At 32.4% G+C, this 21,867-nt stretch overlaps 1 protein-coding gene across 1 annotated transcript in view; it reads left to right on the forward strand.

The window, feature by feature from the left end:
• Positions 1 to 490: 490 nt before the first annotated feature.
• Positions 491 to 21,867, forward strand: part of LOC143075042 (uncharacterized) — a 37,640-nt gene continuing 16,263 nt past the window's right edge. Inside the window, exons 1-8 of the mRNA XM_076250280.1 lie at positions 491 to 533; positions 1,550 to 1,588; positions 5,533 to 5,802; positions 10,707 to 10,832; positions 11,484 to 11,606; positions 18,770 to 19,039; positions 19,711 to 19,834; positions 20,291 to 21,458. Of these exons, the coding sequence (XP_076106395.1) occupies positions 500 to 533; positions 1,550 to 1,588; positions 5,533 to 5,802; positions 10,707 to 10,832; positions 11,484 to 11,606; positions 18,770 to 19,039; positions 19,711 to 19,834; positions 20,291 to 21,458 (2,154 nt within the window). The 5' untranslated portion in view covers positions 491 to 499. The remainder of the gene's footprint in view (positions 534 to 1,549; positions 1,589 to 5,532; positions 5,803 to 10,706; positions 10,833 to 11,483; positions 11,607 to 18,769; positions 19,040 to 19,710; positions 19,835 to 20,290; positions 21,459 to 21,867) is intronic.

Genomic DNA, 21,867 nt, shown 5'->3' on the forward strand with positions numbered 1-21,867 from the left:
AAACATGTCACCTATTGAAAATTGTTACATAAACAAATGCTTTAAACGTATCTTGAATTGTCAAATAATTCTTATCAAAATCAAGCCCAGCATGAAATTATTATCATACTAGCATATCAATACCGGAAATCTGACTTTCATCGATCAAAAATATTTTTTATGAGAATTAAAGGATCAAAAGTTGTACAGTTTAGGTTATTAAAGATTAAATGGGTATAATCCTGCATACGCTTGTAGTTCTGTGACTGCTATTATAGTATTCTCAGATTTGGCGTTTATCAATATATTCTCTAGATAATATCAGTGGTCAAAACTTCCGATGGGGATTTTTCCATGTCTTGATTTGGACAATGGTTGTTTTATTTCGTTGGACACTTAAATTCGTGGATAAAGTCATCCACGAAAACCACGAAAATTGGTACCCCACGAATAAAAGTACTTTCACAGTATATCAACCTTCATACTGTTTACATTATTGAATTTCAGCTATGAAAAAGGCATGGATGGAACTTTAGTGCTAATCATTCTATATAGTAAGTTAAATAACAATAAGACACTAACTATGTGTCTCTTTTTTCACACAATGTTACGGCTTTCATTTTTGTATTTCATAGTATAAATGGGAATGTATGCAGAAATGAAATACGCATAGAAAACATGGCGGATTTTATTACAGTTTTGAACACCTAGCTTTTGTGATGCAGCTATCGTGTATTATCTATATAGAAACTGTCAGATAGAGATATACTACCCCTAACCTTTACCACTACGGCCATAATTAGCGGAATTGTCTGAAATGAGATTAAAATTTAATTAAAAATAGGTAACAGTTAATGATTATCCTCGTCCGCTCTAAGTAATATATTAACATACTGAAATAAAATTTCTATTTTGTAATCTTAATGAAAAAATACACTCATAGTAAATGTTGTAAAATGGATTTGAGCCGGTTTATTTCTGCTAAATTAGAAATATACTTTAAATAAAAGCAAGACTTATCATTTGAATATCTAGGTTCAGATCTGCAAACATGGAAGATTGCAAATTGAAAAAGAGGAAGACATTTTTAAAAATCATAATTGTTTTAAAAATTGAAACGAAAATACAAGTACCAAATCATAAGATGCGTACTTCAAATTATAAACGAGATGCTTAATTAGATACCACTAGGACTGAATTGAACCTAGATTTGTTCATCTAGTCTTAAAATATCTGTTATCAAAGACAGTTGCGAGGTATATGTTTATCAGACCAAAAAACAACGAAAACAAATATACCTGCTTTCAAAATGGTTGGCGTTGAGAAAATATTAAAGTGACATAAATGGATTGCAAACGACATAGTTGCAAGCAACTATAGGTCATTGTGCGGCCTTCAATCGTGAATAAAACACATGCGTGTAATCAGCTATAATTATAGTGAATGATCAACTTAGAGAGATTCAAACTATAAAACCAACGGCACAAATTATTACTAAACAATAAAAGAGAAATGAATATGAGAGACAGCATTATCTATACAACCAATATATTATATTTCTTTTTTTCAGGTTTTGTGGTGTCATGCTTATGCTCAACGTATGTGATAGGTAAATACGAATTTGCAATTTAATTGAATCAATGGTGTTCGAAATAACCAAATATCAGTGTATATAATGTGCGTATCCCGAAATACCATTTTCACTGTATAAGCACTGAATTTCTGATGTAGAATGATAATTAAATAGACGACAAATTCATGATTTTGAATAAAATAAGAAATGAAATATAATATGTACTTTTTTTTATAAATTCATGATAAAGGTAAGAGATGCAAATAGGTTTTCATTGCGCCGACAGCCATCCTGGAGTTAAATTGATAAACCAATATATAAATATTAAGAATAGTTCACGAAAAGAGCGTGCAAAAAAAGTTTGAAAAGCTACCGTTAAGTTTCATTTGTACAAAAATGTACCCTTTAACATAATGATTAAAGTTGTATAACTTAAAATTCAGCTTTCCAATTGTGAACTGTCGATTTCTAAGTAGCAACATTCCAGCAGCACCTGCATACGGTGTATATATCTCCCAATTGATACGATATTCCCGTGCTTGCATTTCCTATCATGATTTTCTTGATAGAGGGTTGTTGCTCACAAGGAAGCTATTAAATCAAAAGTTCCAAATGGTGAAGTTGAAATCATCTCTTCTTAAATTTTACGGACGCCATCACGAGTTGGTGGATCGTTATGGAATAACCGTTTCACAAATGATATCGGATATGTTCCTTACGTCATAACTACAATCCCCTTCCCTTTCATAAATGTGACCTACTGAATTAGACTATTTACCGGATTTGTCATCTCATAAGCAACACGACGGATGCCACATGTGGAGAAGGATCTTCTTACCCTTCCGGAGCACCTGAGATCACCACTAGTTGTTGATGGGGTTCGTGTTGTTTATTTTTTAGTTTTCTATGTTGTGTCCTGTGTACTATTGTTTGTCTATTTGTCCTTTTCTTTTTTAGCCATGGCGTTGTCAGTTTATTTTCGAATTATGAGTTTGACCTATGGTATCTTTCGTCCCTCTTTTAAAACAGGATATGTCGTCCATCTTGTTGATATTGAATCAAATTCCACTATGGTGTTTTTGTGGGTGCGATTCATGTTTACTGTAGAAGAATAATTCTTGTATTTCATTTTCACTGAAGTGCGATTCATTTGTATGTGTGATGCATTTTATCAGAAGGGAATTAATTAATTTTCATCGTATAAAGTCTTAATTCAGCCGACTCTTGGACAAAATGTATGAAAAAAACAAATTCCGAGGAAAATTCATTTAGGAAAGTCTCTTGTCAGAAGGACTGATTATATATGCATACTTTGTGAGTGAAAGTCTGAGGTAATATATCAATACATTCCGTAAAAGTAGCATTTATTGCATTCATTCATATTTTTAATTCCTTAATTCCTTATAAATGAGATTTTATCCATTCATACGACACGCCATCATTGAATACATATAGTTTGTTCAATAAAGCCAATGAACGTCACTGAAAAAGTAAAGTTTTGGTTATGGTCTACATCACAAATTAAGAAAACATTAGAGCTTTTGTCCTAACGTTAGTAGTATAAAAGTGTCGCTGGTTTGCTTGCTTCGTTTACAATAGTGTTTGCTTAAATATTGTCTTTGTCAATCTGTAAATTACAAGCATTTGGAAAATAGCTCTAATGGATGCATCATAGATAACACAGAGCGTTCAAAATACAATTGATGGTTGGAAGACTAAATATTTGAGATTTTACATGCCAGTGTGTTAAAATCTTTTGCAGTAAAGAAAGTTCGAGCAACCATCCAGTCACATAAATTCATGTTTTAATTTCTTTCAAAATGCTGTTATCAATAATCAAATACGAAGTTGTAAGAATACAAGACCATGTTAAATAAATTTAATTGTTACATATTTTAGTAATATATGCAACTGGTATAACCGTCGTACAATTGATTCCGGGCTTAAATTGCGTCTTAATATTTTCACTAAAGACATATTGACGTACTGTTCAGTTAAGTATTCAATGTTTATGAAAAGAAAGTTTTGCTTCTAACAGCATTGTATATCATTCATATTACATGAACACATTATGACTATTTTTAATAGACAGGTATGTGAATTACTTGTAAACTTTGCAAAATAAACTTTCTGTGTAACTCAAACTTGATTAAACTACAAAGAAAGCAAAATTGGTTGGCTCTTACACTAAATACGACCGTGTATTTTGTGATTTGTTTTTGATTATAAGTACATAATGCAAATAAAAAACCCGTTGTTTTATTTTATTTCCAGACATTCAAACAAAACACTGACCTTAACATTTTGGCACTGCACGATTCATTATCATTTTAGTTTGTTTGATTTCTTTAGTACCGTTTGTTGTAAATTACAGTACTGTTTGGTTTGCGAAAACATATTGACATGGTAGAAAAGTGTATGAAACAGCGTGACAAACTTTCAAAGCATTTTCAAGCGAGTACTACATCTTTTCGTATATGACACACTAGTAACAAACTCAAACAAATTATTTGAATATACATGATATGCATGTGTATCGCATTCGAACGATGTGACTCATAACACCCCGACCTTCATGTGAGCTTGATATTTGACGTAAAGATCAAAATACTTGATTTCTTAAAGACTTAATTGCAATCGCGCAATTGGTGAGTTGGCTTCTCTTGCTCTAGTTAGTTCCGTTTCACGTCAAACAAATACAATATTCATGTTGTTTATATACGTAGGACATCAGTCCTAAGTCAGGAATCCGATGTACAGTAGTTATCGTCTGTTTATGTAGTTCATACGTGTTTCTCGTTTCTCGCTTTTATATAGATTAGACCGTTGGTTTTCCCGTTTGAATGGTTTTACACGTCTTGTAATTTCTGAAGCCCTTAATAGCTTGCTGTTCGGTGTGAGCCGGGGCTCCGTGTTGAAGGCCGTACCTAGACCTATAATGGTTTACTTTTATAAATTTGTACTTGGATGGAGAGTTGTCTCATTGCCACTCATACCACATCTTCCTATATCTATTTAGTATAATAGAAAATGTTAGAAATGTGAAATAGTTTTAGTAGTTGCAAATTCTTGCTAACAAAACATAAAAGATCGGTATTTCAATAAAAAAAGCAAATTATGTTCTCAATGTTTTACTAATTAAAGGTATAGAACTATACCAAAAACACACAACGACCATACCGAAAACAAAATCGACGAATGGTACCTAACGCACAAAGTCCTGAATCAACCATAAGTTTTTATACCAGTATATATTCAAATAAGCATCTACGAATAGCTTGCATTTCAAATGTTAATAACATCAATATGAAAGTCACTGAAAGACTATTTTTAGTAAGTATGTCAAATAATGATATAAAACAACAATGTAAATTCATGACAAATTACAAATTCTTCATCAGAAATGATCGAACTTACAGTGATGAGTCATGCCATTTATAGTTAAAATAAGTCGCAATTCAGTAAACAATATTATAGATTCAGCTCCTTTAAATACACTTTTTAAGACTTATACATTGTAATCATGCATTAAAAGGTTATATTCTGATGAAATTGTGTTAAAACCTACATATAAATCAATTATTTTGAACTTTAAAAAAGTAAACAAGCGCAGTTTTCCCCTTCATCCTTTATTTTACAATAGACATGCACGCATACGACAGTGAAAATGAACTTACTTGATTCGCATATATACACTGAACTATTTGATCTGATACTAAAATAGTTCTGTCAATGTATTTGTTTTCCTATCAAAAAGCAAAAAAAAATTGAATCGCTGATATATATCAAACACTGTGCATGCAATTGAGTTGAGTGTTTAAACTCTATGATATGAACGTCTTATTTAATATTATCATTTTTTTTTTACAAAGACAAAATCCATAACGTCGTTTCTATCAGATAACCCTCATTTTTTGCATGCGCATTTTGTTTAAAATAAAAAAAATAATGTTTTGTTTACTGACATTCACTTTCAACAGACAACCATTCAACAGGACAGATTTGCGAACATGATGTAGTGGATTTGAATTGTCGTCGTGGAAGAATATCTGTCACAAGTGCTTTTTATGGTTCATCCTCATATAGCTCATGTTCAAAGAATAAAAGAAGCTGTGGATATGATGTAAGATCAACTATACAATCCAGATGTAGAGGCCAGAAATGTTCGATCGCAGCATCAAATGACATGTTTGGAGATCCCTGTTATGAAATAAAAAAATATCTTCATGTGTCATATGAATGTATTGAAGGTTTGTAACGTAAAACAAAATGCTATTTTGGAGCTTAATGTTGACATTTAAATATTCACTATTTCTTTCATTTTTTAGAATAGTTATATTTTTTATTTTTTATCAACATTATATTTTTTATCACCGAATATTGCTTATTACAGAAACCATCCAGATTTCAAACTTTTCTTGACATACCCTGCTACCGAGATATTTAATCAGCTGATATATTTGATGACAATACATTTTTGCTTCAGAGATAGTGTAATTTTTTCAAAAATCTTGTCAAATAAGAACAATTAAAAAGATAATGAGCATCATAATTTTCTTCTAGGCTACACAAATTGTTGTAGGATATTTTCGTGTATTATGAAGATTTTTTTTATTCATTTTCAGTTTTAAAGGGGCACTAGTTACGAGACATATTACACATCTATCATTAATGAAATGCAAATAGTGAAATTATATTTCCATTTTAGCAGCCAATATGGATTAATTTTGTCAAAATAAGCTTAAAAACATTGATTATGATTTTTTCACTTGCAAGTGAATAATTCGACCTTATTGAATCTGTATTCATGTGAACTTCAATTTAACCCCTTAGCTTGAGATGGATAACACGTGAATTGTATGTGTAAAGTTATCTAAAGGAAAAGAATGTCAACATTGAAAGTGAAACAAAGGTCATCGTTTGATTGACTGATTTGATCAACACAAAAATCATATTCTAATATGACGTCCTTCAAATCATATTATACAGGTAAAAACTATGATAAACATTATTTTCGCATTTATAATATGAAATTAAATAGACCTACAAAAATCCAACAGCACGAGTTAGATTAATCTATTGATATCGATATTTATGTTTACATCGCTTATATGGTCATCGGATGACTTTACAGGTCAACTCGATAGTTAATTAGATGGGGTATAGACTTAAATAAACACGAAACGAAGCTACGTATTTTCAAACCCGTGTCCTGTTAAATGTTTATTTAAGACTTTTAATAGTTTGTATCAACGTCCTACGTTATAAATCAAATATGAGAATTTGGTTAAAATCGGTGAACATGAATTTGACAGCTAGTTCCCCTTTAACAATACAGTTATATAGTGAATTTTTATTTGGATCATCTTTCATCGATACAACTTTAAATCACCTTGACGATTTTTTTTTATTCACCACTATCTATAGATCTAGAGTGAATAATATAACATTAACCCACCATTTTTTATTTTTATTAAAATGTCCTGTATCAAGTCAGGACAATGGCAGTTGTTATCTTATCATTATGTTTGTTTCTGAGCAAGTTGAATTTTTTTTTTTGCACCTCGTCGTTTCTGGTTTTTCGTTGCTTTCTTCTTGTAATTGATGTGTTTACCTCAGTGTTAGTTTGTTACCATGATTATTTATCTCTCAATCGATTTATGAATTTCGAACAGCGGTATACTACTGTTGCCTTTATTAAATTTCTGCCCTTTGGTACAGTTGTTGTCTGATTGACACATTCCCCATTTCAAATTTTATCAAAATAACAATCTATCCATGTTATCCTGATTCTAATGACATTTACTGTAATTTGAACATATTTTTTTTTCTAGCTATTTGAATATTTTGATCCAAAACATGACATACAGCAATCCAGTTTGCATGGAGAGTTGTCTTATTGGCAATTTTTGATTCATACTAACATTTCATTATTTTTCAAACATTATGTTCTCCTAATGACATAGTGTCAACCAGACGAATGTCAATTATGTATATAATATTACCTTTAATCCAGTTTTCAAGGTAATTAGTTTATTTCTGAAAATGAAATAATTGTATCCACCACATAATAACAATTGGTTGCTTTGTTTGCATACCCACGTCCAAATGCAGGCCTTTATTATTTCTCTAAGAAATTATGAAACACATGTTTGAATGTTATATATCATTTAAATTCATGTTGCATACGAACAAAACATTTTTATACACCTTTAGATATTTTAAAGGTATTAGCTTCCAGTTGGCAGGTTTACCATTAACACAAACTTAGTCTATATAACCTTGATACCTTAAGCGACATAAAATACTTTTAAAATCGACCATTTGTAAGCCACTGTTTTTAAATGGACTTATTTTCAGGTTTCCATTTAATTTGTCAAGCTTTCAATCCAAAATATGATTAAAGCTTCATGTTTCAAGTTTTTGAGTTAACTTTAAGGAAGTTATGCGGGGTTCACACATCGCCGATTATTGCCCCCGTTTGATATCAGACAGCGATAAGACACGAAAAGTGTAAAAGTCGGATTACTATCCTCAATTATCTGGAATGTCCTATCATTGTATGTACGTAGTCGTTTAAGTTCGTAACAGATTCCTACGGATCGGGAATGGTACGGATAGTTCGGCGAAGCACCCCGACAGTTAGGTGCATTCCGTAACATTCGGGGAAACTCAGCCGATTTTGTCTAGTTGGATGACAAGCGTGACTATGTCGTGAAAACTCTGATGTATCGGATTAAAATCCTGTTTTCTGAACGGTGTCCGGTGGAACGGGAATGATCTGGAGAAATTTTCATTGCTGTTTTTCTGCCGATTGAGTCCCAGATTGCATCAAGATCTTGTCGATTGCGAACCGTCTTTGCCGAAAGCGTTCCGGAACAGTCCCGTTATAAATACAAAATTCGTCAATGATACCCACGTCAGAATGCCAACAATTACAGAATACAATACGACTGAGACCCGATAAAGCCGTTTGCAATACGATAGAGCGGACCTTGATAGGATTATGTTCCGTCAGTACATGATCATACCAAGTATGACGACAGTTTTCGAACGGATAACTTCCGTCAGCGTCTGTTCACTGTTTGGTCACTGTCTGATCACTATCGGATTACATTCGTCAGAATCGGGACGCAGTCGTGACATAATCGGTCGAATATTACCATGCGAAAGATACAAATCGGATAAGAAGCGGATTGAGAACGGGATGATCGGGAGAATTCGCTCGGAAACGGTTGAATATCGACGCTTCCTGAACTATATCTGATTGTTGTCGTGATTATTTTTTATTTTTTTACAAATTTTAATTAAAAGTTGTACTTGTTTGGATTTATAAATATTTTGATATGAGCGTCACTGATGAGTCTAATGTGGACGAAACGCGCGTCTGGCGTACTAAATTATAATCCTGGTACCTTTGATAACTATTTACACCACTGGGTCGATGCCACTACTGGTGGACGTTTCGCGTATTGCCAGCCCAGTAGTCAACACTTCGGTGTTGACATGAATATCAATAATGTGATCATTTTTATGAATTTCCTGTTTACAAAACTTTGAATTTTTCGAAAAACTAAGGATTTTTTCATCCCAGGCATAGATTACCTTAGCCGTATTTGGCACAACATTTTTGGAATTTTGGATCCTCAATGCTCTTCAACTTTGTACTTGTTTGGCTTTATAAATGTTTTGATATGAGCGTCACTGATGAGTCTAATGTAGACGAAACGCGCGTCTGGCGTACTAAATTATAATCCTGGTACCTTTGATAACTATTGAATTTCCATCAACGATTCACAGGATCTTGACCAGACGTTTGACAAATTTTAATCGGGAATGGTCCTGTCAAGGACGGCAGTAAAATTCGTGAATGTGTGACCCCAGCTTAAGCAAACGATTCCCAATAATGTATAAACTTACTACTTTCCTAAACATTGACTGAATTTTTTGATTTTATGTTTTGAACATTTTTATGATTTTTTCTAGTTAACAATCCCAGTTTATTTTTTTGCATTCTATACTATCATGTGAATTACAACCTAATCTTTAATATTTCTCTCGCTGCAATTAATCCCGACAATTTTATCTTTACGTGACTTCAATTTCTTTATTCACCACCCTCATTTTTATTGCAATTGATCAACTAATCTGAAAACGATTTCTATTATTTTCATTGCAGATATTCCATAGTTTCTGTTTATACAAAATAATGTTGTGTCATCTGCTAATAAAAAAAATCGTAATGCTGTGACTGCCCCTATCTTATTTAACAGTGATTCTCTTAAATTATTTGCTCTTTCTCAACTTAAAAAAAAGATCAATAATTCAAACGGCCAAAACAAACAAATCGCCCATGGTTCATGCCACAAGTCTGTGAGCATATTTTTAACCCATAAAACGATCCATTTAAACCAATATAAGTTCCAAGAATAAAATCATAATCTGATGAAGCAAATGCTTTCGATACTTTAAAAGCAATTGCCTTCAAGTCTGGGTATTTATTTATCATTTGTAGACGAAGTACTGAGCGATACATTCAGAAATAACTAATGGATGACAAATTGTTTGTAACGCCAAAAATAATATAATCGAGGACCATCTTGCAACATTATAATATTAAAAAAAAAAAAAACATTGTTTTGTTGCAAACGACGATAAAACATCAACTTTGCAGAATATTGTTTTATGACATATTACACTGACATATTGCACTGAAATAATAAATGAAATAGACTGATTTGTGTATATTGAATTTGACAGAGATACCCGTTTTATATTTAAAACTTGGTCTACGTAAAACGTCGTGTCTCAAATTAACTCTACATTGTCGTATACATATGGTGGGCATATCTAGGAACATTCAATTTTGTATATAAAATGTAAATGCGTTTGCATTTAAAGTATATATCCTGTCATTTTACTAGTTAACAATATATATGATATAGTTTCCATATCAGAATTTCTGTTGATTTAGTTAATTTCCTCTGTACTTGTAATAAAATAAATATGACAAGAAGTTTAGGTTATTGATACTGAATAATGTAAGTGATAAGACAGTATAGGTTCCTTAAATAAACTGAATAAAATATCTAAACAATGAATGCTGTACAGTTGGTGTTTCATGTATGATTCTGTACCCCTATTCGTTTTACAGATTGCAGTACTTTACACCCTTATCCCCCGAAGTGTGCAGAAATTGATTGTACAACTAGAAGCAATAAATGGTGTGTTAAATGTGCGGAAAAAACATATTACAAATTGATTGGACAGGATTGCAAAGGTAAAGTTATTTGTGTGTATTGCATTATCGTGCATATGTGTCAAATATAGTTAAAATGTAGGGGACAATATTTATCAATAATACCTTACTGCTGCACGTATGAATCCATCACATAGTTGATAGTATTGTACATTGTACTTTGTAAAAACATATACTCCTACATATACCCTTTTCGCTAAACGAGGAAATGATATACCCATATGTAATTTGTATTAACATGTCTTTAATAAATGTAAGTTTATTGGCATAATGGTGGGATACTTTTACAACATATACTTTATGTTTGTTAGCTACAAGCAATAGTCTACCAAGTAATAATGCATTAAGTACGTTAAAAGAATTAGCTAATTAAAACCACATACGTATGACGTGTAAATGCAAATAAGAATTGGCATTATATGCTCCTGAGTAATTATATCATAATTTATGCATTAATTCGAACGTCCTTTTTGTATAACAACTAATATGAAAGTCATGATAAGTAAAACATAATCTAAATTGATAGCAGATTAATTGATTGTATTTTTAGTTTTAATGGAACGTGTGCACGTTTGTTTAGAAAATGTTCTCTTCATTTAGAGGTTTTCACCTTTGAGTAGTCAGTACGTATCTAAAATTATCAGATTAAGTTATAAGTTTTCCTCTTTTTAGACAAATGTTCCTCACGAAATCGATGGTGCTGGCCTGGAAGCTGTGGAAATGAACTGGCATCTAATTGTCACTGCATGACAGGATTCAAAACCGTCATAGATGGAAACACAGCTCAATGTCAACGTAAGTATAAATGAAAAATAATGTTTTAAAAAGTATAGACTGACATCACCAACATGTGTCAGACACGTGTTGGTGATGTTCTAATATGCTTAATTTTTTTCATTATTTCCTTGTTATGTACTATTTAGATGATTTGAAATAAAATCCTATGGGTTAATTCTAGGCAGTCATTTTTTTCATAGACGTCCTGACAAATGTATGATTTTTCACGTATTTAATATCAAACTAAAAGAAGGCAATGCAGGATAAAATACATACGACAATGAAACTAAGATCTATTTTTGATTTATCAAGTGCAAATGTCTTTATAAAAAGAGCCAACATATATCAAGGAAACGTTATAAAAAATCATTCTTCAAAGAGAAACGGACAACGAAAACGTCAAAAAGGAAAACTACGAAAACTAAAGACTGAGCAACAGAACCCTATGGAACGCCGGAACTGTCTTATAGTGTAAATATGTAATATGTTTTGTCGCTTTGCCTTTACGTCCTGTCATTTCTTCTTTATGTTATGTACAGATGCCTTTATTTTCTGATACTACATCTCTGTGTTATGTCAAATTTGTTATTTGTTTGGTCAAACAATTGTATGATATGTCATTGCTGAACTTTGTTGTGTGCAATAGGCATTACTTTATGCTGTAACTACTATACATTCTGCGAATACCTCCAAACTTTATGATCAACCACCTGTACATTCTTTCATATTTTCTGTATGTTCTGTCCTTTTTTCCCTTGACGTAAGTCAGTTAATAATTGCGTCCTGTCTCAAATGTGATTGTTATGCTGAATGTTCTTAACATTTGTTTTGATACATCTTTGTTCTGTGAAAACATCATGATATTATAGTCTAACGGCTTTATGTTGTGTTTATACATATGTCTCTCCAGTAAAAAACCTAATACATCATGGTATAGTTCATATACGTTTTGCCAAACAACTGATACTCTCTGTAAGCATTCATTACGTCATGTGCACATGTCTTTTACATTATGTTCAAACGCAATGCATTATATGCAAACAGTTTTAACGTGATGTGCAAACAGCTTATACGTTTTGTGCAAACATCGTTAACGTCATGTGCAAATGCCAATTACATTTTATGCAAATACCTATAACGTTATGTATAACACCTATTTCATTATGTGCAAACACCTATTACGTTATGTGCATATACCTATTACATTATGTGCAAAACACCTATTACGTTAAGTGCAAATGCCTATTACATTATGTCCAAACATCTATTACGTTATGTGCAAACTCCTATTACGTTCTAGTAAACGCTTTTTTGACACAGATCAAAACAAAACGCATCAATGAAATTCACTTTGAAAATTAAGAAAGTTACAAGTTTGAGCTTTCTAAAAAGCTGTTGACTACTTCGCTTTAAATATAAGTGCATCGGATTAATAATTTAGTATTCGAAATGTGGCATTTTTAGATATTGATTGCTATAAAAATGCTATATAAATATGTTGCAAATAAGCAAAGCTCGTACCACACAGTCATCTATTAAAAAACAAAAAAAAACTAGCGGCCTAATTTATGTACCTAAAAATGAACTAAATACAAATAAGTAACACAACAACAAACGACAACCAATGAATTATGCGCTCCTGACTTGGGACAAGTACATACAGAAGTCCGACTTTCAAGTTCCTACGATTCAAAGCATAAGCATAAAGATTAAAAAAAAAGTCAAAGCATAATCAAGCTTCATTCATTAAAATTGAGAGGAATATGACCTTCAACGGGACTCCGGAATTGGACGTTTTTAAGCTCGGGACTTCGGGACTGATATCGGGATCCGGGAATTGTTTTTTTTTCGAATTTCGGGATGTCGGGATTAGAATTTCTTTAAATTCGGGACCTCGGGACCCTTCTATCCCCCCTCAATTAATGCATTCTATAAGACGCGGATATAAGTTGATCAGCTTTTACATGCAAAATATTGACAATACAATATGATGGAAGTTTTAGTTATGAAAACAGGAATTTTAAATATTATCTTTACTGTGACAAATTTATTTCTTTTCACTTTTTCTGTTTTAGAATCTTTCTTCTAATTAAAAAAGAAGTGACTTTATGATGAATAATGCACTTGATAATCCATGATATTTTTTAATGATATCTTTTATTTATGCAAAGTTTGAAAGTCAGCAGGCAAGTTAATGCATCAATAATTTCTTTTCTAGTAATTCTCAACTATTATTTTTTTTCCGGTCCAGGTACAGATGTAAAGGGCGTGCATTCATCCTCCCGTCAATTAGTTTGCTTTGTATCAAGTTACAATTTGGGATCAAGGTATAATTTAACCATGAAGTTTTGTCACATCTATTTGAAACTTATAATACAAATTATTTACGATGAGATCTTCCAAATTATAGAATTTAGACACCCCACCTAATTTGATGGTGCACAGAACATAGCAATATAAAAGCGCAAAGTTAGTATTATCTACAGTAATAGTCTTCGGTTCAGTAGTTTACCTTACACCGAATTAAGTTGTGCTCACATTAAGTTGAATCACATGACACATGTTAGTTCTATCGGGGCAAGGTGCTGATTACTTTCTTAGAAACTTTTGATTACTTTTATATGTTACCCCATACATGCATACACATATGAAAGTGAAATCGAGTAAATGTTCACACATTTTAGATATCAGGCAACCGAAAACTCTGAAATGACAATTTAAGTTACATTTGGGCATTTGCAGATATGTAAACCATCTTAGAATCATTCAATAAATAACTGCATGTATGAATTGTATCTAGTGACGTATATGCGAAAGACAGAAATCATTGTTTTTTTAAGAAGTTAAATTACTCCGTTTTGGGGTGAAAAGATCAGATCATGCACAATTGAAACAAACTTGTTTTGCAAATAACGAGAGGGAAAGGGGGTAGATAATCGTACCTAATCTCTGTTAGTTTTTAAATACTTTCAGATAAGAGGGGCGGGCCACCTGACCACCCCTCCCCCTATAGACACCCCTCGTATCAACATGCCTTGTCAGGGACGGAGAAAGTAGTAAGTCTTAAGAAGGTCATTCAGAATAAAATACACGACTTTTACGAGTTCCAAATGGTGAAATTGAAACCATCCATTGTAAATTTTACAAACGCCATCACGAGTTGGTTTACCGTTATTGTATAATCATTTCACAGATGATGCCATATATGTTACCTAATGTCGTAATTACAATACACTTCCCTTTTCACCACGAATGTGAACTACCGAATTAGATTATGTATCGGGTTTGTAATAACATAAGCAATACGATGGGTGCCACATGTGGAGCAGGATCTGCATACCCTTCCGAATTACCTGAGATCAGCCCTAATTTTGGCCGGGTTCGTGTTGCTTATTATTTAGTTTTCTATGTTGGGGCTTGTGCACTATTATTTGCCTGCTTGTCTTTTTATTTTTCAGCCATGGCATTGTCAGTTTATTTTGATCTATGAGTTTATCTGTCCCTTTGCTTTCTTTCGCGCCTCTTTTGTGGGAAAAGAACGACACTTAAATACACAAATCTGAAAATCTGAAAATGATGGATTCCTTAGCTGGTACATAAATCGTGGGATACTTCATTTCGTTGGTAGCTTTAAACTGGTACACGTTTCTCGCAAGAATAGCCTACTAGGAGGGTAATAACAAATCACCCTGACACCCGTTATATTTCTAGTTCGAGGTTGCAGTCGTGAGAAACAATGAGATCTTTGAACTAATGGCTGTTTATAACTGCGAGTACTCTCAGATCTGTGCATAGTTTGCTTTTTCGAAGAGACATACAATTACTGGGCCAGGTCCACTCTATGTTTTTGCTAGATGTATTTCTATGTGAATTCAACTCATGAGTTAAGGAAGTTTGCTGCTGAGTTTCAAAATAAATAACTTTCCATAAAACTAGTATATATTGATAGGGGATTAATTGAGAAACAAAAAAGCAAAAAAAAATATAGGGGTCAATGTACTTGTTTTCGAGATATTAGCCCTTATAATTTTGGCGGGAAAATGTTCTCTCTTGATTTTTCATTGCTTTATCATTGACCAGTTAAAGTTCTCAAAAACTATGAAAAAATAAATAAGATTTTATAAGGCTTTTACAAATGACTTATAATAATACATGTAAAAGATTTATAAAAAGAAAAATGGGGGTTCATGGGCAAATTTTTTTTAAGGCATTCAAGTGGATAAAACCAGAGGATTTCGAAAATCTGACAAAAAATCCAAAATATGACAAGCAAACATCCTTAAGCCTTTTTCAACTAGTATTTATAGTTTGTTCTAATGGTGTACTGTCCCATGTTCAGGGGCGGGTTCGCCTCCCATTTTTAAAATGTTTAACCCCGCCACATTCTGTATGAAATTGTCCCAAATCAGGAGCCCGTAATAAAGTGGTTGTCGTTTGTTGTTGTGTTACTTATTTGTTTTTAGTTCAATTTTGTACTTTAATTAGGCCTCTAGTCTTTTGCTCATTGGTGTAGACCGTACGGTGACCTGTCGTTTTTAATTTCTGCGTCATGTGGGCTCTTGTGAAGAGTTGTATTGTCACATTAGCATTCATACCACATCTTCTTTTTTATATTGTATTGTTCCTTTCGGTTGCATTTCTTGGAGTTATGTCTGTATATCTAAATGTGTTAATTTTCAACAAGTGAAGTGAACAAAATTGCATGTGTGAGTAACACAAAGTAGAACAACATATTTATATAGCATTTTTATATCAATCAATATCTCAAATGCCACATTTCCAATACTAAATCAACAATCCGATGCACACATATTAACAGCAAAGCAATCAATAGCTTTTTAGAAAGCTCAAACTTGCACATAATGAAATAGGTGTTATACATAACGTAATAGGTGTTTGCACAAAATGTAATAGGCATTTGCACAAAATGTAATAGGCATTTGCACATGACGTAATAGGTGTTTGCACATAACGTTAACGATGTTTGCACAAAACGTATAAGCTGTTTGCACATCATGTTAAAAGTGTTTGCATATAATGCATTGTGTTTGTACATAATGTAAAAGGCATGTGCACATGACGTAATGAATGCTAACAGAGAGTATCAGTTGTTCGGTAAAACGTATATGAACTATACCATGATGTAGTAGGTTTTGTACTGGAGAGACATATGTATAAACACAATAAAAGCCGTTAGACTATATTTCATGATGTTTTCATAGAACAAAGATGTATCAAAACAAAACGTTTATCTATTTACAAATTCAAATGATGTCATTTTTTTTTTGTCAATTTTTACAATTTCAAATATGACGTCACTTGGCGTTTAGGTTTAAACTTAATCGGATGTGTCTACATTTTGTGTTGCAAATGTCTGGTTATGTAATGTATTTCAGTTGTTTCCTGTAATTAGTTAATACTTCAGTTTCATCATGTACATCTTTTGTATAGTAATTTTATAAATTTACTGTTTGCAAAAGTATAAATTATTCTAAATAATAGGGATGCTTAATAGAAAACCCTGGCCGTTTTTGGCACAACTTTTTTTATCTTTTGGTGCTCGATGCTGTTCGACTTCGTGCTTGTTTCGGCTTTCAAACTTTTGTATCTGGGCGTCACTATTAGATCTTGTGTGGACAAAATGCACCTCAGGCGTATTAAAATTTTGAACTTGTTGCCTTTTGTTGGCTGTTGTTCGTGTGTTTCTTTGTCAATTGTGTTCTCCAATTTATTTATATTGTAGTCCTGTGGTGTTGAGTTGTCATTTTAATGTTATATTTCACATGGCTATAAAAGGGGAGGTTTGGCATGCCATAAAACCAGGTTCAACCCACCATTTTTCCCTTTAAAAATGTCCTGTACCAAGTCAGGAATATGGCCATTGTTATATTATAGTTTGTTTCTGTGTGTGTTACAATTTAACGTTGCGTCGTTTTTTTTCTCTTATTTTTTAGTGTAAATTGACATTGCGATAAGACGTGTCACGGTACTTGCCTATCCCAAATTCATGTATTTGGTTTTGATGTTATATTTGTTATTCTCGTGGGATTTTTTCTGATGCTTGGTCCGTTTCTGTGTGTGTTACACTGTAGTGTTGTGTCGTTGTTCTCCTCTTATATTTAATGCGTTTCCATCAGTTTTAGTTTGTTACCCCGATTTTGTTTTGTCCATGGATTTATGAGTTTGAACAGCGGTATACTACTGTTACCTTTATTAGAATATTCAGCATATCAATCACATTTGAGACAGGACGCAATTATTAACTGACTAAGTGAAGGAAGAATAGACACAACATAGATAACATATGAAAGAATGTACAGGTGGTTGATCATAAAGTTTGGAGGTATTCACAGAATATATAGTAGGTACAGCATAATGTAATGCCTATTGCACACAACAAAGTTCAGCAATGACATATCATACAATTGTTTGTCCAAACAAATAACAAATTTGACATAACACAGAGATGCAGTATCAGGAAATAAAGGCACCTGCACAAAGAAGAAATGTCAGGACGTAAAGGCAACGCGACAAAACGCATTAAATATTTACACTATAAGACAGTTCCGGCGTTCCATAGAACCCCCATTAACAAACATGAGGTGGATCCACTTCTTCATGTGAATAAGCTGGCTTAAATTCATGAATATGATAGCATTATTCACAAAGACAAATTCAGTTTAACATTATTGACTTATTAATTACCGATAGATAAATACTAGGCTTAAAATGTGAATAAATAACTCTTTATTTACACTCGAATCTGAAACATTTAAAAAAAGCATGACCTGAAAGGATCAACAAACGCCTCCTTATATAAAAAAAGAAAGATATAGAACGAAACTGCGTAGCGTTTAAGACAGGTACGTCGGCAAGGTTAAACAAAATAAAGGTAAAATAGTGAAATCACGAATAATTCAGAACCCGTGTTAGTGCTTTCGTCAGATCTTTTTCTCTAATCTATAATTTCAAAATTGTGATTTGTATATTAAATCATTAAACATCAATATATATTTATATGGATATTAAAGGATATTAAATAGATTAAAAAAAAGTTCGAGAAAAATTATGAATCATCAGTAACTCTTGATTGTAGCAAGATCTATATAGCTTGACAAGTAGTATAATAATTCCAAGCAGAATGTTGTTTCAAGAGATTTAATATACATTCTTTTTTTTAGCAATAAAACAACCCTCCATAGCTAGTTGTCAGTCATTTGCAGTTTCAAGTAAAGGGAAAACGGTAATTTCGAATACGGGCCCGTCAAAATGTTCTCTACAAAAGGATATGTACGGCAATTTCCAAGTGGAACATTTCAAAATCAATCTTAATGCATATTTCAATATTGCTATTGGATATCCATATAATACCTCCAGACCAAATTTTGCACCAGAAGAGGAGTTTGGGATAACGGATGTCGATGTAACCGTGAATAAACTGTCAGTTACAAGTAAGCATGACTTCTATTAAAACACATCATCAAATGCAAACTGTTAGTCATTTTTCTTTCAAATAGTGTAACAGAAATTTGAAATTAATACATTAGTGGCATGGTTTCCTAGACTTAGATTCTTTTTGCAAGCAAAGCATGCTGATTTGTGAATTTACCGTTTTGTTTTATATATGCTTTTGACTGAGTATTGTTCCGCAAGCTGGTCCCGCTCCTATTTGGATTTCATGGGATTCCCTCTGTTTTTTTGCTTTTAAACCTAATTTGTATTTTCGTAAAAGGTAATGAATTTCAACATCTCTAATTTACAGTACCGGTGCCTTAAAGTTAAACACGTAAAATAAACATGCGAACATCAATTTCGAATCACTGCAGTTAACCAATTGATATCACATTGGTTTCTGGTTTTAGTTTCCCTATCATTATGATGCAACATACTTACATTAAAACAATTAAACATTATTAATTTCATTTTTTTCCTTCTAATAAATAATTTTTCCGTATCGTGTTTGTGAAGAAAAACTAGAAAGAGTGTGAGGAGATTGTGATATACGAGTTTGATAATAAAATATTAACTAGGGATATCTGAATAAATTTACACCATTATTTAAGTCTAGTGGAATTTATAATATAATTCTTTTTCTCTTTTTGCTTAAAAAATTATATTATAGATCACAACAACATTGTTAGCAAGCAATCTGTTAAATCGGATCCAAATTCAGAGGATCCGAAAGATAACTTTGCAGCGGAAAACATTACTGTCAATACCAATGAAATATTAGCAGATGGTGAAAGGTATGTATCTTTGTAAATTGGAATATGTTTGAATAAAAACTTCACTACAAGACAGGATATTAATTTTGACTTTGTAATGTTCATATTTCCATGTAGCAATATTCCAAAAATATTTACACATGGGCATTTTATCTTCAGTTTGATATTCTATGGCTTATGATTCCTATCATGGTTATTGTCATCAAGAACTGCTGACATTCAAAAAGTTATTGAGCCTGAACAATTTGAAAATAATAAGAAATCTCTTTGCATGGATTCATTAATGACTTATTTGATCGTCATTGGTAGATTTATTTTTCTGTTGTCTCTATCTGACAGGATCTTGCCTATTCGTTATCACATTAAAAATGTTTTAAATTACATGTATAAATACAAAGTGGGAATTACTAGATCGATGATAAGTATTATTTATTTCTTATGTTTTGTATGATATGATTTGATAATTGGTGATTTCAGATTATGTTTGACATTTAATGTAAAAGCTGGTGGATACTTGGTATCGAAAGACGTGATAACTCACATAAAAAAAAACGTAACATATCAGAAATCTGAAATGTCTCGTCAGCTCTGTTACATCTACGACAAAAGGCGGCCATCTGTCTGTCATAGAACCAATCTCTGTTTAACTAAACCACTCATATTGTCAAAAAGGTTAACAACCTCGAATCAAATTAAAGCGTATTTTGATGGATGGTTTGATCCGTACCCTAATCATGGCACTGCATCATTGGCATCCGGAATTGAATCCTATGAAATAAACGTGTACGAAGTCAAAGAATCTTCTAAAACAACGTTAATGAGAGATACAAAAAAAGTTGCGGGTCCATACAACTGTACAAAAGATGAGACAGAGGTTGACATACTATTACCAGACAAAAACATTCCCATGTTATATGCCATTTTACTTGAAGTGAAAGACCGGGCAGACAATGTAAGGCAAGCCCGACGTTTTGTTTTGTACGACAACTCATCTGAGATTTTGAAGAACAAATTGATTCCTTTTAGGGTTGAATCAGCATCTAATAAAACAAACTTCACATGGCAAATAAACCATGCAAATATTTGTTTTTCATGGAAAAATAGATATTTTAATAATTATTACAAAAAGAACAACCCATTTCGTCCAATCAAGACAGAACCGCACAACGCAATAGAAGGCATTTATGATCAAATGTCTGGTATTTTACCTGTGACCGGTATGAAAAATGTCAACGGTTTGACTGATTTTTTCTACGCTTTAATACGCAATGCCGGAACTGTTGTAGGTTCTGGAAGAGTGATGAATTTTTCCTCCCAGTCCATTTGTCTCAATCCTAGTATTAACGATGGTGACACATTCTTACTCCGTCTCCAAGCCAGAGATATCATGAACCATACACTCAATGATAGTATACAAGTTCATATCGACCGATCTGTACCGGAAATAGCGGATATATGGTTAATTCGAAACGGAAAGAAACAATTGTATGTTCATCATAGTTCAGACTTGTCTACCATTTATTTAGAGTTTAAGGCATTCGATTTACATAGTGGAATAAGGGAAATCAAATGGGCGTTTGGTATCTACGAAAACAACACAGTTTTGATAGAAAAAGCAATAGCTGTGGAAGAAACCAACAATTCGGTAAGCACTCGAATTAAACCATCATGGTTATAAAATAGAAATAAAGAATACTTAAGAAATTTTAAAATGTTTATAAACTCATAAAAAATACCAGGTCTAAAATGTTGTACGCCGAAATTTCGATAGGTTTACCAACATACGTTTAAAAGGTTGGTTAAATGCTTTGAATGTATTTAAAATAACTAAACGCGATATAAAGCATCCGTAGAGTAATATTTTCAGTAAATCAGTATCTATAAGTCAAGTTAGAAATTGAATACAGTTTTATTTCTAGATATATTAGACATGATAGATCTTGCCATGACAAGAACATTTTATAAATATTGAACACCATACTTTCACAGTAACATGGTATAAAGTGATATTTACTTCTTATTTAGATGTACCAGTATAACCAAGTCTAAAATTT

This window comes from Mytilus galloprovincialis, chromosome 5 (assembly GCF_965363235.1).
Source record: "Mytilus galloprovincialis chromosome 5, xbMytGall1.hap1.1, whole genome shotgun sequence".
NCBI classification, from domain to species: Eukaryota; Metazoa; Mollusca; class Bivalvia; order Mytilida; family Mytilidae; genus Mytilus; species Mytilus galloprovincialis.